The following is a 20,591-nucleotide window of genomic DNA, read 5'->3' as shown; positions in this document are numbered from 1 at the left end:
GATCATGTGTGCTATAAAAGCAGGACATTTGGTCCAATCAGCATCCATAAATCAACCTGTAACACAATTCACGTGTACACATTGGTATACATGCCTACATCATGTTTCAAGATGCAAATAAATTAGGTTTCTACACAAAACCTTGTGTGCGTTTGTGTGTGTGCAGATGCCTCAGCAGCCATGCAAGTAAGGGCTCTCAAAGACTACTGCAACAACTACGACCTGACGAGCCTCAACATCAAAGTAGGCGACATCATCACGGTAATTACCCAGAGTGCAACACATTTAGGGAGAGAAACTCCACTGAAAATAGCCTGATCTTATGCAACAAGAGTTTCGGAAGGTGCCTTTTTTCAGCCTTGGTACACAGTGCCCTCTGGTGGATCTTTTCTAAACACCCAAATTAAAAAAAGAAAACGGGCACAGTTGGTGGTAAGTAATAAGGTGATGGGATATGAATATGTATGAGAAAATGTACGAGTGATACAAATAGTCATACAAACAAATCGAAATCTATACCAATTATTCAGCAGTGTAGAGAATAGCAATTGATCCAGCACACACCCTCATGGTAATTGTATGCAGAAAGATATAAATGTTTATGGTCTGAAGGCTTATTTAAACAAGTAATGCTAACAGCTCACAATAGCATCATTTATATTTTTATTTTCTCATCAAATGTGTAGCTTCAGGTGACCTCTTGTAGTTAAATATTTTTTTTTTATATCTGCGTTTTATTTTCAGGTCCTGGAACAGCACTCTGATGGCCGCTGGAAAGGCTGTATCCATGACAACCGGACCGGGAACGATCGTGTCGGCTACTTCCCCTCCAACATGGTGGAGGTCATCAAGAGGGCAGGTGCGCCAGCGCGTAATCACATGACCTTCTTTGTCATGTGACCTACGCTACTGTCCTAGATCGGACTAACTCATCTGCACAACTTCAGTGTTTGTGTGTGTGTGTGTGTGTGTGTGTGTGTGTGTGTGTGTGTGTGTGCGTGTAAAAAATGCCTTTGAGTCCCACACAGATTTAACTAAAAAAAAAAATAAAATAAAAAAATTTCTTCAAATAAATAAATAAAAATGGTGAATTTGGGTGTGGGAAGATACAATATAGCTGTGTGTGTGTGTGTGTGTGCACTCACCACCTCTTGAGCGTGCAGCACTTCCACGCAGTGATTTTAATTAGAACGGTCAGCCAGACGGGAGGAGAGAGAGAGAGATGGAAAGATGATGACAAAAGTCCATTTTTATTCAGTCATGTCTTCATTTCCATTCTTCCTTCTTCCTCCTACTCACATTTTGCCATCATTACATCTAGAAGCACACGTCACATCATAATGCACAAAGACACACATTCACTTTCAGGTACAGTAGAAGGACAAATTCATTAGAGGTGCTTTTTAGGGTGTGGTCTGTTTTCTTCTGAGCTCAAATCAGAGTTTGGTTCGATTTGGATTCCTATTGCATATAATTATACAGTATAGTAACTAAAAGATGAACACGTTTTTATTAGGTGGGTGTAAATCATCCATGGAGAACATCTGAATAATGAGAGTAAATGATCATGCGCAGCAATGACTTACCTGAATTTTCAACCACTTGGTAGTTTTGGAGGACGTCCTGCTGTTATGTCTTTCGGCTTAGTTTTTGTTTCACAGGTCCCTTTAGCAGCTTGCATCTTAAAACATTATGCTGAAGCTTAAAATACATGGCATATTTGGTTCAATTTATGCAGCTGAGTTTCAGAGCCACACTCCTCTCAGTCAACTGTGCTAGAGTTTACTTGGAACTTGATTGAGACCACCTGGAGATACTTGAAATGGAGTGATTGGGTGGATGGTCTTCCTGGATCTGAACCCAAGTGATGAAAGATTATTAAACAACCCATTTGAACACACTTGTGTGTTCTGTTTGAACTATTTTGATTTTGTGATTGTGCCATCAGATTTGAAGCAAAGATGAGTTGAATTTGACATGTATTACTCGGCCCAGATTTACCTGTTAAGTTAAAACCAACGTGATCATCCCAGGTTGGCTGAGAGACTGACAATGAAACGTCAATGAATCACAAAATGAAACAAACCCAATAAACAATTTCTCCAGAATACCAAGAGGCAGTTGTAAAAATCTGACTGGTGTAACCTCTGCACATGCTGGTGAATGCTAAATGGTGCTGCTGGTGGGATTTTGGAATTTGGATCTGAAGGTCATTAGTTTAAAACCCTGCAACACCAAACTGCAATTCCAGAACTCATGAGCAACCCCATAGCAGTCTCAGTTGTATAAATGCGATAGATGTGAGTTACTATGGATAAGGGCATCTGTCAAATTCCATCAAATTTATATAATGTTAACGCCATCAAGTTAAAGAAATTTCCAAGTACTGCTCTTCTGATATTAGAGCCAGATGTCTGCTGCAGAAGCAGTTGCAGAAGTTAAAGCTCAGGCATGAAAAAAGACCTAGGAGATGCCATAAAAAACCTTTTTTAAGAGCGGTTTGGACTATGTACCCCAATGGTCAGGTCATCACGTCATGTGGCATTGCTATAAATCTCTGATGTTTTAGAGTAACCTCTTGTTAAGGTTACTATGGTGGTTAGTGGTATCCTTCATTACTACATTGAAGTAGGAATTGAGAAGCAAAGATACTGGACCAAAAAACTGCTGTTGTGTTATTAGCATGTCTCTTCAGAGATCTTGATCTGATTTATTGGCTCTGTCTGACACACCTTTACCATGCATGGCTCACAATAAAACCTCTGGCTTAAAATTTACCATCTTCAAGTCAGAGGCCACGGTTCTTTTCCAGAATCAAGCGAGAAATTCCCATTCCCTTTACCTTTCTGGATGAGTTTAAGCATCTCGAAATTGGGTCATAAATCGGGTATGTGTCAGTCATGTCCTTCTAGAGGAAACCTTGTACAAATAGAACTTGAAGCTGAACAGATTATTGTTGGCTTGAACAGATCTGGGGATGCAAACAATTCAGGATGTGATCGAACACTCCGTCTGGGAAGAGAAGAGTGTGGAGCCTGCTGCTCCTGAGGAAAAGTGTAGGGAAATAAACAAATTCATGAAATGCCATTTTGAAACCAAAACCTCCAGTATCGCTCAGTTTGAGCTCGGAAAATAGACAAATATTTGTGAAAAAAACGTTCACTTATAAATCCATGCATTTCCTCACCTTTTCTCTGTACATACATGACTCTAGAAGGCATGCTATGCTACATTTTGTTATGGTTGATTGCCATACGTGTGTCTTTTGCATCGGAATGACTGTCATTTTATCATAGCACACATGCGTATTTTTATTTCCTCCTCGCATGCTATTCAAAAAGCTCTATTTAATTTGTTAAGTTTTTAGGATCTGTAAAGTTTAGTGGCTAGCACTAGCTGTTTATTTTCTTGAACATGTTTTATTTTGTGTTTCCTTTTCCTGTCGTGTCGTATTGTGTCGTGTTTTTTGGTGTCATTTGTCTTATTATTTCCGTCGTGCCCAGGACCCTCTACTCAGCAGTATCTTAAGATACACATCCGTCCGCCGGCAATTTCCTCAGTTGCCATGGTGAACGGTGACTCCCACATTCTCTCTCTTCCCCTGAACTCCCTGCCCCCTATTCCCTCCCTGATCTCTTCCCATCAGCCCCTGTTCACCTCATTCGGGTATAACACACCCACCTGCAGCTCATTTGTGTTCGAACCGCCCTCCTCGTGCTCAGAAGGGCCGAAAAGAGAGACAGGTACAAACACACACATGAGTGCACACATATACACAAACATAATGGGCTTGTAACATGAATTATTCTATCACTTTCAATTCTCAGTTCTTAACCATTCTATTTTGTTAAAACAAAAGGAAATTGTTTATATGTATATGCTGTAGAAAACCTGTAGAGGGCATTTACTTTTACACGCTCACACTAATCCCTTAATTATAACATGCCAAGGTCATGCTGAGGCCCCTCCCACTCAACTCTGACATAATTTGCATGTGCAAACCCCACTTTTTGCAGCAGTCCCCATGTTTTTGATTTTTTTTTAAACAATATGCCTCCGATGGTATCAGTCACTCCTTGTGGGGTGAAACCTAATAAAGTCAAAGATCTGTAACTTGAGTAGATTGAGAGTGTAGTCTTGTATAAGGGGTGGAGTTATAATTAAATATAGTGTTGTATGTGTTGCTCAGTTTGGTAATTAGCAATAAAAACGGAAACAGACTGAAAACATCGGCAACCCTTGATCCATCCCCTCGCCAAGCACGAGCAGTTCCGATCTGACTGGTAGACGTGACTCATTTCAAGGCCTGAGTTGAAATTAATATGGAATTGAAATGCGCCATGTTTTATGCTTATGTTTAAACTTGACCTGATTGCGTGTGGTCTTTTAAACCTTTAAACTAAAGATTATACCCAATGAAAAGTCATGGTAGGTGGGCTTTAAAACTTACAATAAGGGTTGAATTAGATGCTTTTGCTAAAGGTAACCTCTAAAAGGCATAGAGCACAAGTGTGTATATATTATATTAATATATTGTAATCTATAAAGTTGTATTCTGCTCTTTGCTTCACCTAATACGATTATTTTTGTATAGAATTGTTGGCAGTGGAATACTGGGGTGTGTATAAATATTTCCATGTGTATGCATGTTTGTGTTTTTCAGGTTCACGAGGTTCTGTGTCCAGCCCCCATGGCTCCCCGACATTAAGTGGGCAGCAAAGCAGTTCCAGTGAGGAAATCTGGGTCCTGAGAAAACCTTTAGCAGGTAGAGCGATACACATACACACTGTGGACTATATTCAAAATCAACATTTTAAGTCCAAAATTAGTTAATAATTGCATGTGAAAATTTCCCAGTGTTGAGAGTTTAATCATGCACTTGTTTTTCTGAGCTCCTGTGTTTAGTGTACAGTAGTTTATGCCTCCAAATAAAATAATGCTCATTAGTATTTGGGATATTTAGAAGTGGAGTCAAGAAAATACAAAGTGAAGACAAAAGGCAAACTATGTCTTCTTTGGTTTGTTTGCTTGCATGTTAATTTTTCCTAATTTGGTCATTAGGTGCTGGCAGTACAGGGAGTCTGACCAGTGGGCGATCTTCAGTCAGTGGTCCAGCAGACAACGCTAATGCACATCTTGCGAGCTCACCAGTGCCCGCCCCAACCACCCCAACGCATTCTCCAGTGCTTAACACACATGGCGTAAATGTTCCTGGGCTGCACGCCCAAGCCGAGGGGGTAAAGGTGCGCCAAACACATGCAAACTCCAAATCTTAGAGTCTTCCAGGTGACTGTTGCTCTCATTAAAAAGGTTGGTTTTGTTGTGTTGTAGCTGTTGGCCACTGTGCTGTCCCAGTCTGCCAAAGCAAAAGAACATCTCCTGGAGCAGGACCCCAGTGCAGGTATCCTACAGTCTGGTCCAGACCACTGCTAGGAACTGTGTCTATTTATTAGATATATGAGTTATAATTATTATTCAGAATTAATTTAGCGAGACCTCAGACGTAAATTAGACTCTATTAAAATGTTACACAAGCTTGAACTTCTGTTAATTTTTCTTGCGTGAAAACTGCTGGTCTGAAGCAACATTATTTTGTTGTGTACTGCAGCTTCCTCACAACTTACCCAGAGTGCACCTGGTGGTCCACGTCCAGAAAAGAAAAAAAAATTTGTGGATCCTTTACTACAGAGAAAAGACAGTGCTGCAACAGAAAGCAAGGCAAGTCAATGTGTTTTTGTCCAAATTAGTGGTTTACATGTTTAAAAAAAAAAAAAAGAAAAGAAAGAAAGATTTTTTTTTTATTATTAAATAAAATGATAAGCAAAAGCAACAAAACATTTGTATATGATAAGGAAATATATTGAGAATTTCTGAATTGTTTGCAATTTAGAGCTCAGAAGCCGTGGCTGAATGGCTTACTAGCGCTCAGCTGCAGTTTTACACAACAAACTTCCTGACAGCTGGTTATGACCTCCAGACCATCAGTAGGATGACACCAGAGGTACTTGCACTTACTTACATACTGTATATGTAAGCTATACCATTAGCAACCACCTAGCAACCTCTAAGCAAGCAAATGGAAATCCACAGCAACCACATGGCAACCCTATTGCCCATCTAAAAAACTAGAACACCTGGGGTATCATAGTAGCTATGCAGATATAGCATAACACCATAGCAACCATTTAGCAACCCCAAAGCTATAACTTAGAATCCACCTAGCATCTCTAAATGATAAAGAAAATTGTATTATGTTAACAATATTTTTGAACGCCAGGATCTCACAGCAATTGGGGTGACAAAACCTGGGCACAGGAAAAAGATGCTGTCTGAAATCACCAAGCTGAGCGTTCCTGACTGGATACCTAAAGAGAAACCAGTAAGATGTTTAGGAAAAGAAAAGTTAAAAGTAGTGAATGTTATGTTTTCCTCTCATTGTGGAGACAGGTGATCTTCATGGCCTTCTTATCTTCATGTTCTTGTAGACCAGCCTAGCCGAGTGGTTGTCATTGATTGGACTCAGTCAGTACTATCAGACTCTTGTCCAGAATGGCTATGACAACATGGATTTTGTCAGTGACATCAGCCTGGAAGACTTACAGGAGATTGGCATCACCAAGCTGGGTACTTAGGGTCTAATGCTGGCACTAGTATTAGTTTACTGTACTATTAACTGTAAAACTATAGCAACAATGTATTTTTGTTCAATCCATTGCACTGCAGGACATCAGAAGAAGCTAATGTTAGCTGTTCGCCACCTGGGAGAGCCTCTAAAAGAGGAGGATGCTTACAGTAAGGAAAGGCAATCAACCGAAAGCACAACTTTGAAACACCATGCTGCTCCAGAATCCACCCCTGCTCCAAAAACACGGCGAGGAATGGAAGGGCATGGCTCTCCTCGGCACACCACACAAGGGCGAGGTATACAGAGAGCAAATGCCCCGCCTCCTTTAAAAAAACCTTTTTCATGCAGCAGTCCATCCCACACGCCTCCACATACGCCCACTAAAGTCAAAAGCTCCTCCCCTCGCTCGAATTCTCAAGCCCGCCCAGTCCCTTTGCTCTGCCTTCCCCAAGAAAGCCCAGCTGAGGAAGATGAAGATGGCACACCTCCTTTACCCAGACGAAAAGACCCGCCATTTCCTGACTCATCCATGAAGTATGCTACGGTGAGTGGAAGCAGCCGTAGTGTGTCCTCCTTGGATGTTGGAGGAGTAAACCGTAGCCAGTCCTTCGCTACCACCCGACCTCGCAGAAAGACACGCCCTCCAACACCGCCAAAGCGATCTTGCTCCTCTATCTCCACAGGGAACCTGCAAAATGAAGATGGAGTTAACCAAGGAGAGCATTGTGATTCATTTCTTAGCGTGACATACAGAGAACGGCGCCGGAGTGACTGTGGCCCTGCGTCCGAATCGGGGGTTTTAGCAGGAAGCGTTCGAGACATTGCTGCTATGCTGGAAATGTCTACTTTAGGAGGCATAGGTGCTACTAAGAATTACTTACAGGTAACACAGTTTGTAAGTAAAATTGTTAGTGAACTAATACTAAACTGTTTCTATATTTAAGGTTATGATTTGCAAAATTTTTATATTTCCCCCTATCTCCAGGCAAGCCCGGACATCCTCAGACGAAACCGTGATGCTCTGAGTTTAGATGAAGAGATCCAGAATCGACGTCGCACCATCAGTGGCCCCTTGACTGATTATGAGAACCCCGTTGCACAGGAAGATGGCACCCAGCAAGAAATAACAAAGTATCCACCAATTACTGGCGAAGCAGTAGAAAACCTCCCTGTGAGACGAACCCCAGAGCCCCGCCCACGCTCCATGCTCACTCAAGAAGAGTGGTCACGTGTGGATGCCACGGCCACCCTGAGGAGGCCCCGCCCACCTCACGACTCGGCTGACGAGAGATTCTATCTTACAGAGACCAGCACTGTGAGACGACGCCCAAAAGTAATAGCGCCCTCTCAGAGTGATGATGTAGCTGCAAATGCTCCAGATACTACTATTTGTGTAAGACCTGTATCAGCGGTGGAAAATTTATATCAGGAAGGTGATATGAGTGACGAGTTCAGGCGAGCACTGAAGCCCCCAGTTTCCCCTAAACCAGCTGTGGGCCTCAGGAAGCCTGAGCCTCCTACACCAACTCGGAGAGTCCCACTTCCAGGACCAGAAAACCATCACAGCACAGGTATTGCTAGAGGAATGTATATATTATTTGGATACAAAAATTTGTGTTGAATGTACATACCAATATTTAAGCTCATACCATTATTTATGTTTGTATATCTTAACCCTGTTATTTTTTTGTCTCTTTAGCGGAGATTAAGAAAGTTCCACCGCCTGTGTCTCCAAAGCCAAGCCCTCCTCCTACGCTTCCTAAACCAATCAAAATAAAGTCCTTACCAACACACACAATTACCCCACCCAGTGACCTAAATACACACCCCACCTCGCCTAACATTCTCCCTGAGCAAGTGGAGCATTCTATACTCAGTCCATCAAGCTCACAACCCACAGAATCTCACACTCTGTCCCCACGACCTTTAACATCTCCAGTTCAGAGCCCACAAACCCCACAAACTCCTTCTACCCCAGGGTGCGGATCTGCACCGGTCAAACCCCCGAGGTCTTCCATGGCAGGGCAGTCAATGGACATTCCCAGCCCTTTTGAGGCAGAGCCTCGAGAGGTTGAAAAATACAATGATGAGGATGAGCAGCAGAGACAGAAGGAAGCAGTGGTTAAGAGGCAAGAGATGGGAAATAACATTGAGGTCACAAGGCCTACAGAGGGATCAGGGCAGATGATAATTAGGCGCAGGAAAGTGGGTGTGGCCAGACAGATGCCGATTGAGGCTGAAAGTGAAAGTACTACAGAAGATGAATGTGTAGAGAGAATTCGACAGGGGGCGCCAAATGCCACAGGATCAGATGAAGCCAGAGACGAAAGAATAAACCAGAGATGGCTGGATGAGACCAGTGCCTCCTTAGCTGCAGCGTTTGAGGTGGTAGAGGAAAGCGTCATGACTGAAGACAAGTATTTTCTTTTCATGTATCATTAAATATTACAATAAATTATTAACATTTGTTACTGCTAATATTTATTTTAAATATGAAGACCATATTGGTGTCCTGTTTATTATGTAAATTCTTGTTTGTCTCTGTTTTACAGGTCTGCAAAAGAGAATAAAAGCACAGTAAACATTCTTGATGACATTGGAAGCATGTTCGATGACCTTGCTGACCAGTTGGATGCCATGTTGGATTAAAAAAAAAAAAAAGCACAACATAAAATAATAGAAAAGCACAGCATAGTCTTCATCTGAGCACTGGATCTGTCAAATGATCAAGCTAACGCAAGGAAACACTAGAAACAATACGATAAACACAGAATTGTTGATTTGTACGTCACAGATAAAATGTATGGATCGTCTGGAAGGCTTAGCTCGTGGGTTTCAATTGTTAAATTCCGAACCATCCGTGTTCGGTGAAGATTTTGGAGCCGGGACTGCTCTCATGCCGCTTCCAGAGATAAGCACAATTAAATGCTAAACTATTTAAACATTGTTAAGGTCAAGAAATGCTAGCAATGTGTCAGAGTGTGTGTGTGTGTGTGTGTGTGTGTGCGCTTATGTTTGTACTATGTTTGGGCTTTCCTTCACTGGTGATCAACATGTGTGTATTAATTTTTCAATAATAATTGGAAACATCATTTTTTTGTGCTTTAGTGTGAAACCATCTACAAGGTTTGGCAATTATTCAGTTTCAAAGGGGAACATGTGACAAAATTTGAAAAAAAAAATGTAAATGATGTTTTAAGGAATAAGGTTGAAAAACATTAGCTAGCTAAAAGTATAACAAAAAAGAATGACAAGCCATTTAATGGGTTCCCCTTTGAATCCATATTTGAAAGCAAAAAAAAAAAAAAAAAGAGATATTGTGATCCTTATGTTGTCACCGTAGTTGTTTGTGTGCGTGAATGTGTTTAATTGTGTAGTTTCTGCATTGACAAATCCCAAATTTAAGCAGATACAGCGGTGTAGTTTATGATTTATCATTAATAGATGCTGCGTGATGTAGTGTAAATGTGACATATAGGTTACAGAGTAGGATTTGGAATTCAACAAAGCGCCCCCTTCAGTCCCAAATAATGTGAACAAGAATTACGGGCCGCATTCAGAGTCCAAAATTCATGCAGGGAAAGTTACTCATATTCAGAGTCAAGTTACACACCTGCCTAAGTCCAAGTTCTGATTGTGAGCCTTTCAAATGATTCAAAATCACCTGGGTTTAGTTGTGTAGTTAACGCCAGAGGTCGAGCGAAAGTGGATTTTACCGATAACGATAGGATCGTACTTGCTACCGATGAATCAAACCGATGGTTTCAAATAGATACAAAAAACTCCATGTAAAATTGTACTGTACTTTATTACAAAAAGTTAAATAAATAAAATACATTAATTATATCAAAAAATATTAAGGGGAAATAAAAGACGTGTTTAAACCAAAACAAAAAGTTATAAATAAAATTAGTTACATCCAAAACGAGGTCGCTCTCATACCGTATAACACAACCCGGAAAAACTATATCGGTATGGATTTTCGCTGATAGTTGACAGTTCCAGCAATCAACTATTTGTGCTGATTAATAGCAAAACCAATCGGTTCACGTCTAGCTAACACCTTTAAGGTTGCCAGATGTTTCTTAAGTAGATATTTTTTCACATGTTCCAGTTCACTGTATTATTTTACATTGTATTTTTTAAAAATTGTTCTCAGAATATTAACCGCGTGCAAGATTTAACGTGATATTGAATAGAGGCCATGAAATCCCAACATCTGGACAGAATGAAAATTAATTTGAATGAATAAACATGACAATATTTGATAATCCAATTACAATTATAAAGAAAAAATGAAGGATAAGCTGCCACAATTTATGCTAGGTGCTGTAAACAGCGTCTCTGATTAAGATGCGTCTCCTCCAATGTCATCCATTAAGAAAAAAATCGTAGCTTGTGTTTTAGGTAAACTCTGTGTACAATTACACTCTATATGAGCAATTTCAATAGTAAATCAGTACTTAAGTCTGAATACAGCCCCCTGAATGCGTGTTTAAGATGCAAAAAAATTCATTAAAAAATGATATAAGTATTTTTCTGTTTTGCATATGCAGTGGCCCACTGGAGAGAGCTTGCTGTCCAGACAGTAGCGGCCAACAGAACATTGTTTAGTGACATGTTCTCTAATTACAGAGCAATATTTCTATCAACTCTCCATGTTGGTAATTTTAGTTTTATGACAATCCTTTATCATATTTGTTTAATTCTGCTAAAAGTAAACATTAGCAAGTTAAACCTTATGTCCTGTAAAAATATATAAATATAAATATAAATATATATATCTATATATGTAATATTTGAGTTATTTTGTGTACATGCTCGACTGGATAATGTGTTTAACCCCGGTGAAATGATCCTTGGAGACAGCGTCCATGAAAAGCATATTGAGAGTTATGTGGAAGTACGATAAATAAACTTTATGAATTATGGACACCATGCACAATCATGCATTTATTTATCCTGGTCTCTGTCATGATGAAACCGCAGCCTATCCAAGTAATGAGGGCCAAAATACAACCTGGTTTGAAAATTTTGGTCATCAAAAACAATAAGCATGCAACTTTTTTTTACTGCTAGTGGCAATTTCTCATAACAAATCCACCTGCTGAAAGGAAACTTTAGAATCCATAGGAAACATCCTGTGGAGCTTTTGTAAATAAACTAAATGAAGATTCCTGTCAAGAGGGAATGGCTGTTTGTAGCTGCTATAATGCAACTTTTTAGACGGACTGAACCAGAATTCAACCAAATGAATGAAACTTTTTCACGGGAATCAAAATCCATTACAGAGATGTTGAAAAGCTTTTGCACCGCTCTTCACATAAACCTTTTCCTTGCTTTGAAAACATCTTACTTTCCCCAGAAATAATTCTGGATTTTTTTAACATTTATTTTTTTGAGCTTGTATTTAGGGTTCTGAATTGTTTTATTTTAATCCCTAACCTAGCAAGTCTAAGAGAACGATGGAATGGCTACAGAAAAATGACAAATTATTATTTGCAAATTCTAACAATGTAACAGCAGAAACTCCTGAACCAGAAGCTAGTCCAAATCTTCTATTCAATGTGACCACGCAATTGGTAACCACATTACTGTTCCCAGGTGAAAGATAACTATTAAAGATAACATTGCAAATCCTACCACAGTCAAGAACACTTTGTCTTTTTTTTTTACCAATCTGAAGGAATTACATACTGGACTAGACAGAAAAAATTCTCTAAAGAGGGAATCCATTCATGTGAGGTTCTCTGCCAGAACTTATTGTTCTTGACTCTCTCCACAGAGAAACCGCTGATGTTTAGTAGGAAGTGAACACTGTGTGTCCTTCTGAAGACAATAACCATGTCTTTGGTTTTATTTACATTCAGAGATGCATCAGTCTGTACTAAATACATCTGTACATCTGTACTAAAATAGACATTTTCCCTCACCTTAATGTACTTCAATACACACACACTTTCAAAACAAACCATGTGCAGAATATTACATTACATTAGCGAAGCAAAATACTGCCTACTATAAATCAGTACATGCTGTTCCTGATTATCTATTTTGGCATGAACTACCTTCACCACCTGGAGGATGTAAACAGAGGAAATCTGTTGGTGGCATCTGCGATGCAACTGCTGGAGAGTTAAACATTTCTTTTGGGGCAGTAGTTGAGATTTTAGGGGTTGTGGTGGAGAATGTGTAGACTTTGAGGACAGGACAGTGTAGGTAATTTCTTTGAAATTGGGTTATATCAAATAGGGTGAGACTTCGAGCAGGATTAAAGTTATTGCAAGTGAATTTCCATCACCATAAAAGCAGTATAAATTTGGGGGTGAGTAGAAGAACAGGAAAGTCCAGAGTGCCAGATGATGCAGCAATTTGATTAAGGTAAGAAGTAAACATGAAAACTAAGCATCTCAGTAAAATTGAAGGGGCTCAACTGGATGATGCAGCGAGCACAGTCATTGTGTAGTTTTATGTATTGTAGGGAAATTCCAGGGCATTTTTGGAAGAGAACCAAGAGGAGCAATTGGACGAAGAAGTGATGTCCAGTATAATAATAATATTATCATTATTGTTATTATTATAAAATAATAATAACAATAATAATAAGTAATGTAAAGTAAGAATGGTTTAAAAAATAAAAGTATTAATTTTTAATAATTATTTTTTACATTTTCAAAAAAGTGTAATTTATTTTTTTATTAATTTACCATGAAAAGTAAATGAACAGAAGAGAAATTTAAAGCAAATGAATATTTTGTGTGGCCTCTGTTTGACTTTTAGTTCTCACACTTGCACTTTTGGGATTTTGTTAGGATCAGTGTAAGATTTATGATTAAGCAATTCTACTAAGCAGGTTCTAATTGTCAATTTCATATGTAGGTTGAAGCACAGTCATCAACTGAAACAGACACAAATGTATAGAAGCTGTGGCAGACTGGGGTTTCAAGATTTGCTGTTCAAGCTATTTTGGAAATGCACAAAGTTGCTCTGGACAAGGGCGTCTGCAAGTGCTGCAGATGTATGGAAGAAGACTGTTTTTGTAATATGGGTGATATGATTTTCAAAGGAGAAGTTGTATAGTTTACAGTATGAAACTATAAACTGCTGTTTTGCTTAATTATGCACAGTAATTTTTTAAATTATTAACAGTAGATAACCCCATGCTGATCACCAAGACCCTTAGGGAGGTGAGGGAATGTAAAGGACATGTCTAGACAGCTAAGCAGTTGAGGGTCAGTAACTTGCTCAAAGGCCCAGCAGCAGCAGCTTGGAAGTGCTTTGGTTTGAACTCAGGAGCTTCTAATTCAATTACTTCCTCTTCAAGAAATTATTCATTAATTTAATGATGATTCTGTAAATCCTGTTTTTTTTTCTTTTGTCTTCAGTTTAATCCAGTTTCTCCACTGAATACGGACAATCCATACTACATAAAAGAACCCAGTCCAAATGATAAAGTTCACTGCTTGGTGACTGTAGTGGCTGCAGACACCATCTCCCAAGTAGGTAAAGAGGCCTTGCAGAAGATGACAAGAGTCAGAAATGAAGATCTTTCTTTGGGTAAGTTACTAAAAGCTGAGATATAAAACATATTTAGCAGCATCATATTATGCCAAAATGGGCATATAAGCACCCAATGACTCATACAGCAATAAGAACTTAGGAGGGGTGTAACTTATTAGAGCATAACATAAATGTGATGTGATGGGGCTGATGGGTAATAATGCAGTACTAATTTTGTTATGAGTTTTGGGTTTTTATAGCTTCTCTGTGGTGTTCAGTTTTAGTAATGACAATACAACAAACATGCCTACATTTTAATTTCACCTGTGGTTGCCAGGTATCCCTCATGTGGGTCTGATGACAAAAATAGATAAAATCTGCCCCCTGGTTAAGGAGGATCCAAGAAATGTTTACACAAGCAGGAAAATTAAAGAAAAGGTTAATTGGAACAGACCTTGTTCTTTTATTCAACTCATTTTATAATAATTAGCATGTAATTGTTCTTGATTTTTACATTCTTATGGAAATTACAATGTTTTTTTATTATCTCTTACTATTTGTTAATGACTAGTTGTATTTTTTATTTGCATAGATGGAGGTGTGCAGCCAAAAAGCCTTGGTCCACCAATGAAAAGTGTCTTCCCTGTCAGTAGCTATCATGAAGAAAGTGAAACGAATGACAAAAAATATGTACTTATTCTGACAGCATTAGAGGGAATTGCAGAGATTGTTCAAAATTGCTTCGAAATTGATAACGTGAGTTACCTGCTGATGTATTTTTTATATTTTTTATATATAATTATTTTTTTATTTTTTTAAAGAATAGGGATCTAAAGCTGTTTTGTCCACTTTTTATATGTGTTATTGTATCACAATATGACAGCATTAATTTTACTCCAAATCCACATTACATTTATAAGTCTATGGTAAATTGTGAATTTGAATTTAAGGCTTTTTAAATCTCTGTATATATTCTCATTAAGCACCTGTAACTGGCTCTGAACAGATTTCAGTGCATACTTCCATATTGACACTTGCAATGATTTGTTCATACTGCATACATTTTTTCCTAATGATCATAATATTGTCCAGATATACCACAAGTAATTGTCTTGAAAGGACAATTAAAACCCATATAAATAGAGAGGGTTCAGTGATTAGGAGACTCTGCCTTTTTCTTTGAGCAGTTTCACCTAAACATCATGTACTGTGCTGTTCTAAGCCTGATACCCTTTCTTGCCTCCTTACAGCAACCCCCGGTGTGGTACTGGATGCGTCAAAGTAAAAGAGGCCTGCAATAACAACTGGTTGACTCTGGGGGAAAAGGTATGGAAGACCGCACCTTGACTGCCCCGCCCCCCCCAATCCCCTTCTATTCAAAAGCCACTTATTGTCTTCCATACATTTAAATTGCTCTGTGTGTAATTTGTTTCTGTGTGTAATTTGAAAAGGTCAATTTTCCCGCACACTCATATACAGAGTGCTTGATGTCCACACCAGTGACTTGTGCTTGTGTCTGTGCTCCCCCTGCTCCCCTATCCTCCACAACAATGCATTTGATGGTATGTTGCTGTGGATTGGAAATCAATCACTGACCTCGACTGACATTCTTAGCCATATTTCTCTCAATGTACACACCTACCCTCTTGGTCTTCAATAAATCCCTCTCATCTTCAACCTTTGAATTTGTGTTCTGCTTTTGGGTCCTTATCACAATTAATGTTGCACAATGCAAAAATAATAATCATTTAAAATGCTGACAAAGGTCAAAAAATACTTTTACTTTCAATTTAGAGGTGTGTGTCTGTGCGGTATACAGAGAAACAATAGGAAGAAACTGAATGATAAGGATAAAAGATACATCACATTTAATTCCTTTCAACATTGGAAGATGTCCATCAGTGCCATCAGCAAAGAATTGGCAGAAACCAGTGAGACCCAGATACATCCATTTACTGTCTGAATTACAGACAAAATCCAAACCTCTGACATGGAAACAAGGCTATGCAACTTAACTATGCATTAAAACAGGAACTAGGGGCAGAAAATGGCAGCAGGTGCTTAAAAACAATGTGGGCGTCATAAATAATTGGAGCAATTTTGAGGACAAGGCTGGCCTGTTAGGGCGGGACGGTATCCATCCCACTCGGGAAGGTGCTGCTTTTATTTCTTGTAGTATAGGTCATAGTCTAAGAACAGCACTAGTTAACAAGTGACTGCCCAGAGCCAAGGCCAGGGAGCAAACAGACAGGCTAAACCGACCGTCTGCTGGCTGCACAGAGTCGTCACTCAGGATCCACCATATTGAGACTGTGTCTTTCCCCCAGCAAAACCAAAATTTAGAAATTCTCAGAAAGTCTGTTTAGGTAACCTGATTAACATTAAATTGAATAGGACTGAATGCACAGCCAGCACCTCTAATCTAAAGATAGGATTGTTGAATATTAGATCTCACATCAAAAGCGCTTACTATAAATGAAATTATTACCGACCAGGAATTTAAAATAATGTGTTTGACAAAGGTGGATAAAACCGAATTAATATGTAGCATTAAATAAAGCAAGTCCTCCTTGGTATAGTTACATACACCAACCCCGTCTAAATGGCAGAGGAGGCGGAGTCGCAGCTATTTATAATAATAATCTAAGCGTCACACAAAAAACTAAACACAAATGTAAAACATTTGAAGTTCTTTACACCAACATAAAATATTCAGCATCTAAAAGCAGGTCAAGTCAGTTAATTCCACTAATTATTATTTATAGACCCCCAGGGCCCTACCCTAGAATTTGCAGATTTCATCACAAATTTAGCTACTTCTTTAGACAAAGCATTAATTGTTGGTGACTAATATTCATTTTGATAATCAGGAAGACTCCTTAAGAGCAGCAGTTGTGTCCATTCTAGAGTCAGTTGGAATTAATCAAAATGTTATAGGACCCACTCATAGTGGTGGACACACTCTTGATTTGTTGTTAACATTTGGATTAAAAATAAAAAACTTAGTCATAATTCCACAGTCTGAAGCTATTTCAGACCATTATCTCATCTCTTTTAAAATCTGCCTCAGTCATTGCATTTCTACCTCACCACGTTACCGTGTTAAGCGTACTTTCACGTCAGTTACAGCAGCGGATTTTATCAATAATCAAAAATTACGATATTAGATAGATCTCCGTCAGACCCCGCAGAGCTCGACTGGGCCACTGAATACCTAGAATCAACGTTACATTATACTCTAGATGATGGAGCTCCCCTTAAGACAAAACTAGAGAAAAAATTAGCACAGTGGTATAATGATCATACGTGCACCTTAAAACAGACCACTCGAAAATTAGAACGTAAATGGCGTCAAAGAAAAAATTAACAGCATTTCAAATAGCATGGAAGGAGAGCCTCTTAAATTATAGAAAATCTTTTAGTGCTGATGGTCAGCATATTTCTCCACCCTCATAGAAAATAACAAGCATAATCCTAGATTTTTATTCAGCACGGTAGCAAAAAAAAAACAGGAAATAAAAGCACTGCGCTAACATGCACACCATCAATAGGTAGTAATGATTTCATGAACTTTTTTGATAATAAGGTTGAAAACATCAAGGCAAGAAATCCTAATTAAGAAACCTGACCTTGACCCATGTCAGCTGTCCAAATACAGGCCATATTTTATATCCTTTATATTCAAAATTTTAGAAAAGGTTGTAGCACAGCAGTTATGTTCACATCTACTTATGAATAACATTTTTGAAATGTATCAGTGAGGATTTCGGCCTCATCATAGCACACAGATGGCGCTAGTTAAGGTGGTAAATGACCTGTTATTGGTCTCTGATCAGGGTTTTGTCTCTTTACTTGTTTTGCTCGACCTCAGTGCAGCTTTTGACACCATTGATCACACTATACTTCTTGCTAGACTTGAGAACGTTGTTGGAATAAAGGGAACAGCTCTCTCTTGGCTTAGGTCTTATTTGACTGATCGCTATCAGTGTGTTGATGTAAATGGATTCTCCACACTCTATGAGGTAAAGTTTGGTGTTTCTCAAGCATCTGTCTTAGGCCCTTTGCTTTTCTCTTTATATCTGCTGCCTCTGGGTGAAATTATTCATAAACATGGGATTCGCTTTCATTGCTATGCTGATGATACACAGCTGTATATTTCAGCAAAGCCAGATGAGAAAGATCAGCTTAACAATGTTGAGGAGTGTGTAAAGGACATTAGACAGTGGCTGCTTGATAACTTTCTTCTGCTCAACTCCGATAAGACAGAAGTACTTTTACTAGGACCACATGCAGCTAGAAGTTAACTTTCAGATTATGTACCATCTCTGGATGGTGTTTCTGTTTCAGCGTGTACAGCAGTCAAAGACCTCGGTGTGATTATTGACTTGAGTCTTTCCTTTGAGTCTCACGTGAATAATATCACCAGGATCGCCTTCTTTCACCTTAGAAATATTGCTAAAATTAGAAATATGATGTCGTTACAGGATGCAGAAAAATTAGTTCATGCTTTTGTAATATCTAGATTAGACTACTGTAACGCTTTACTGTCTAAGTGTTGGAGTAAGTGCAGAAATAAGCTTCAGTTAGTTTAGAATGCAGCAGCAAGAGTCCTCATTAGATCTGAAAATATGTCCACATCACCCCTGTTTTTATCATCTACACTGCTCCCAGTTAAATCTCACACTGATTATAAAATAGTACTACTAAAGTATAAAGCACTTAATGGTCTTGCACCGCAGTATCTGAGTGAACTTCTGTACCAATATGATCCTCCACGCCTACATAGATCAAAAGGTGCTGGCTATCTGTTGGTTCCTCAAATAATAAAAGCTACAGCAGGGGGCAGATCTTTCTCTTATAAACTCCACAGTTATGGAACAACCTTCCAAACAGTGTTCGGGACTCAGACACAGTCTCAGTGTTCAAGTTGAGGTTGAAAAGGTATTTATTTAGTCAAGCCTTTTATCAGTAGATTTTTTATTAGGTAAAGGCACAGATCTGGAGGGAGCATGGATATAGAGTGTTTGGTGAACTGGGATATTTGTATGCTGTCGTCCCCTCACTCATACATTCAGTCAGGTTTGTTGACGGTGGTGTGGTGGGTCGTCTTTTATCCCATAGATCCCTCATGTGGGTGTTACCTTCTGGTTCTCTCTTTTAGTTATGCTGCCATAGCGAGTCTTGCCAAACTGTACAGTGATATTACCTTTCATACAACAATAAAGACACTTAATAATCTATATCCTTCTCTTCCTGTCACGCCTCTTCTCTCTCTCTCTCTCTCTCTCTCTCTCTCGAGTTAAACATGCTCCTGAGGTTCCAGTGACCACAAACTTACTTATAAAGAACATATTCACTTTTAATCACCACATTATCTGTGTAAAGCTGCTTTGAGACTAAGTTAATTGTTAAAAGCGCTATATAAATAAAAATGAATTTCATTTCATTAAACTGATGAGTCCAAAAATTACAAGTTTGCAAGTATTTGTCTGTAGTAGGAGGAAGTAACTGCCAAAAGGACTGGAGAATATAACTATAATAAGTGTCTACAGGCAAAATGAAGCATGGTGGAAGTTTCCTGCAAGTTGCATATCTGCAAATGGAGTTGGAGTTTTGGTCAGGATTAAATGGTGTCCTCAAAGCTGAGAAATACAGGCAGATACTGATCCATCATGCAGTACCACCAGGGAGGCGTCTGATTATCCCCAAAATTATTCTGCAGCAGGAGAACAATTCAGCCAAAGCCATTAAGAGCTAGAAAAGAACATGGAGTTCTTGGATTAATACTTTTGGCCACCACTAGTCCTGATCTCCACATCATTGATTCTGTCTGATGCTGTTTCGCAGGCAAAGGGTAATTTGATATTAATTTTATATGGATTTCTCTTCTGCATTTATTGTATATTTTGTTCATTGATAAACTATTTAAGTTTTATTGAAAGGCGTTGCGCCTCCAAGTACTCCAGAAGGCGGTGTGGCACTTCCATGCTTCTCCGAAGGTCATGTACAAAGCACCTCCGAAGGCGACGCCATGCTTCGGAGCACCTCTGAAAGCGACGTCATGCTTCAAAGTTCACCCGACAGTGTTGTCGCAATCCAAGGATCCTACTTTCGCTTCGAAGCACCTCTGAAGGCGACATCGTGCTCCTAACAGCTGCAGTGGGCAACGCCATTCCAGGGGAATGCCGTCGCACTCCGGAGTTCCGCCGTGGATGCCCCCCCCCCCCCCCCCCCCAATACCTCGAAGTCACATACCTCAAAGGCACTGCCACAGGCATCACTGCCTTCCTGGGTTCCCACGTGGTCACTGTGGCACCTCGGACCCCCATCGGGCACCACTGCACTCCTAAATCCTGCCGAGGGCACCATCATTCCACAGTGTCTGCTCTAACCTTCTGCAGAGAGCGTCACTCATTCTCTGATCTCCTCTGATCTTGGCCTCTGGACTCCTCCGAGGGCTGTCGCT

The 20,591-nt window shown here is 39.4% G+C and overlaps 2 protein-coding genes across 5 annotated transcripts in view; one reads left to right on the top strand and one right to left on the bottom strand.

Moving 5' to 3' along the window:
• The window catches only part of slc5a10 (solute carrier family 5 member 10), a 55,437-nt gene extending 51,969 nt beyond the window's left edge, over positions 1 to 3,468 (bottom strand). For 2 of the 3 annotated variants that reach the window (XM_083521841.1, XM_083521842.1), the window contains exons 1-2: positions 1,587 to 3,468; positions 1,146 to 1,317 (exon numbers count right to left, since the gene is read on the bottom strand). The gene's annotated coding sequence lies outside the window, so the exon portion shown is untranslated. The remainder of the gene's footprint in view (positions 1 to 1,145; positions 1,318 to 1,586) is intronic. The other variant, XM_083521843.1, reaches the window with a different exon arrangement.
• Positions 1 to 11,558, top strand: part of LOC310715411 (caskin-1) — a 29,078-nt gene extending 17,520 nt beyond the window's left edge. The window contains exons 9-22 of one of the 2 annotated variants that reach the window (XM_083521829.1): positions 167 to 261; positions 745 to 859; positions 3,504 to 3,743; positions 4,664 to 4,765; positions 5,062 to 5,243; positions 5,332 to 5,401; positions 5,609 to 5,718; positions 5,891 to 6,001; positions 6,278 to 6,379; positions 6,486 to 6,624; positions 6,724 to 7,508; positions 7,611 to 8,196; positions 8,325 to 9,042; positions 9,178 to 11,558. In XM_083521829.1, the coding sequence (XP_083377955.1) occupies positions 167 to 261; positions 745 to 859; positions 3,504 to 3,743; positions 4,664 to 4,765; positions 5,062 to 5,243; positions 5,332 to 5,401; positions 5,609 to 5,718; positions 5,891 to 6,001; positions 6,278 to 6,379; positions 6,486 to 6,624; positions 6,724 to 7,508; positions 7,611 to 8,196; positions 8,325 to 9,042; positions 9,178 to 9,274 (3,452 nt within the window). In that variant the 3' untranslated portion in view covers positions 9,275 to 11,558. The remainder of the gene's footprint in view (positions 1 to 166; positions 262 to 744; positions 860 to 3,503; positions 3,744 to 4,663; positions 4,766 to 5,061; positions 5,244 to 5,331; positions 5,402 to 5,608; positions 5,719 to 5,890; positions 6,002 to 6,277; positions 6,380 to 6,485; positions 6,625 to 6,723; positions 7,509 to 7,610; positions 8,197 to 8,324; positions 9,043 to 9,177) is intronic. The other variant, XM_083521830.1, reaches the window with a different exon arrangement.
• The last annotated feature ends 9,033 nt before the right edge of the window (positions 11,559 to 20,591 follow it).

Source organism: Silurus aristotelis, assembly GCF_946808225.1.
Source record: "Silurus aristotelis genome assembly, chromosome: 20".
Taxonomy (NCBI): domain Eukaryota; kingdom Metazoa; phylum Chordata; class Actinopteri; order Siluriformes; family Siluridae; genus Silurus; species Silurus aristotelis.
Note: the sequence above shows the minus strand (reverse complement) of the source record. Positions and strands in the feature narration are given on the sequence as shown.